Source organism: Merops nubicus, unplaced genomic scaffold (assembly GCF_000691845.1).
Source record: "Merops nubicus isolate BGI_N331 unplaced genomic scaffold, ASM69184v1 scaffold33890, whole genome shotgun sequence".
NCBI lineage: Eukaryota > Metazoa > Chordata > Aves > Coraciiformes > Meropidae > Merops > Merops nubicus.
The window spans coordinates 1-1,521 of record NW_008584064.1 but is presented as its reverse complement, the minus strand read 5'-3'; the positions used below and the strand labels follow the sequence as shown (position 1 = coordinate 1,521).

The 1,521-nt window shown below is 57.1% G+C and overlaps 1 protein-coding gene across 1 annotated transcript in view; it reads right to left on the bottom strand.

The window, feature by feature from the left end:
• Positions 1 to 1,516, bottom strand: part of SMG8 (SMG8 nonsense mediated mRNA decay factor) — a gene marked incomplete at its 5' end in the record, with an annotated part of 6,261 nt that extends 4,745 nt beyond the window's left edge. Inside the window, one exon of the mRNA XM_008943058.1 lies at positions 280 to 1,516. Coding sequence (XP_008941306.1) covers positions 280 to 1,516 — 1,237 coding nt within the window. The remainder of the gene's footprint in view (positions 1 to 279) is intronic.
• Between the last annotated feature and the right edge of the window lie 5 nt (positions 1,517 to 1,521).

Here is a 1,521-nt window from a genome sequence, read left to right as displayed (position 1 = left end):
ACCTGTTGTGGGCCGAGTTGCATCCTTTGTGGGATCATTGAGGGTGGCGTTGATCATGTATGAGCTGATTGATCATTCATATCATAACATTTGTGTCTACAATACAGTCTGCATACTGGATTTTCTCCCTGCTGGTTGTGTCATTCCTGTTAGGCCTGGTCATTGGCAAAACAACATGCAAGAGTCTCACAAGACTTACAAGAGCTTTACACACCTGAGGCGCTTTAAAGCGGACACAAAAGGAAACCACACCACCCAGCACGACGTGAGCTTCTTTACCTGCTTTTGGGAGCAGATGAAACTTGTGCACGCAGTGCTGGTCCGTTAAACTTCGCTCCTCACAGAGCTGGTGCCCGTTGCTCCAGAACTTGTAGCAGTCCTCGTTGAGCTGCATGGCATACTTGTGGAAGGCCGGGCCACGGGCGTGCTGGCTGTACACGCGCAAGGCCTGCGCCAGCTGGTTCTTGTGGACAGTCATGGTGTAGTTGTGGGGCAGGTTGGACTGGTAGGCGCTGTGGGCCATGGGGAGAGCTTTCTGGCAACGGTTTTCTGAGAACTTGGTGTCTATGTCTAAATAGCCTTCCAAGACTTTAATGCTGCTCATGATTTTTGAGCTCAGTTCGCCAGTGAGAGAGGTCGGGTCGTCGTCTTTGCCTTCAATGGTCACTTCATACAGTTTTAAAGCTGCAGCAACCCACTTCTGGTAGGTTGGGAGCTCGAAGTGAGAGGGCTGCGGGTTCCTCCCCACGCTGTCATCGAATCCCTTCTTGCTGAGGACCAGCTCCACGTGCTGCCACAAGAACTCCTTGAGGGTGCAGTCCACAAGCTGCCCGGAGGAGCTGGAGCTGCTGCTGCTGCTCTCTGCGTGGAAGGACAGCTGCTGCCTGCCGTGCCGCATCATCTGGTACCTCCTGGGTCCCGACAGGGTGGGAGCCAGCAGCGAGTCAGGCTCTCTCATGGTGCAGTTGCTCCTGAGTTGCTCAAGAAGCATGGCCACCGGATCATCTCCATCCTGGGCCCCGCCCGCCACGATGTACACGAAAGCCTGGTTAGCAGGCACGGTGAACAGGCAGTTGATGCTCTGGTTGGTTAACACCCTGCTCTTGCGGAAGATGCGGTAGATCTGATCCTCCAGAGCGTGCTGCAGCCTCCTCTTGGGAGAGTGCTTCTTGGAGGGCGGCTTATCCAGGTGACCGCAGGGGTCCTGACCCCTGCTTGGGGGAGGATCCACCTTCAGGGCCCCGTTGAGCTGGAAGAGGAAGAGGAGGCGCGGGGGGCACGGCCTGCAGTTGAGCTTCCACTCCTTGCCCACCGGGCAGTCTTTGATGGCAGCCTTGAGGGAGGGCAGGACCTTCTGCCGCAGCCCGTCCAGCGCCCTGAAGACGCGGTCGTAGGTGATGTCGAAGGAGCAAGTGGGGTGCACCAGCAGCAGGATGTGGCAGACGGAGAAGAGGTAGAGGAGGCTCAGGCAGTGCAGCTTCTCCTGGTGCTTCCAGAACTCGTGGGCCTCGGCGTGCGGCA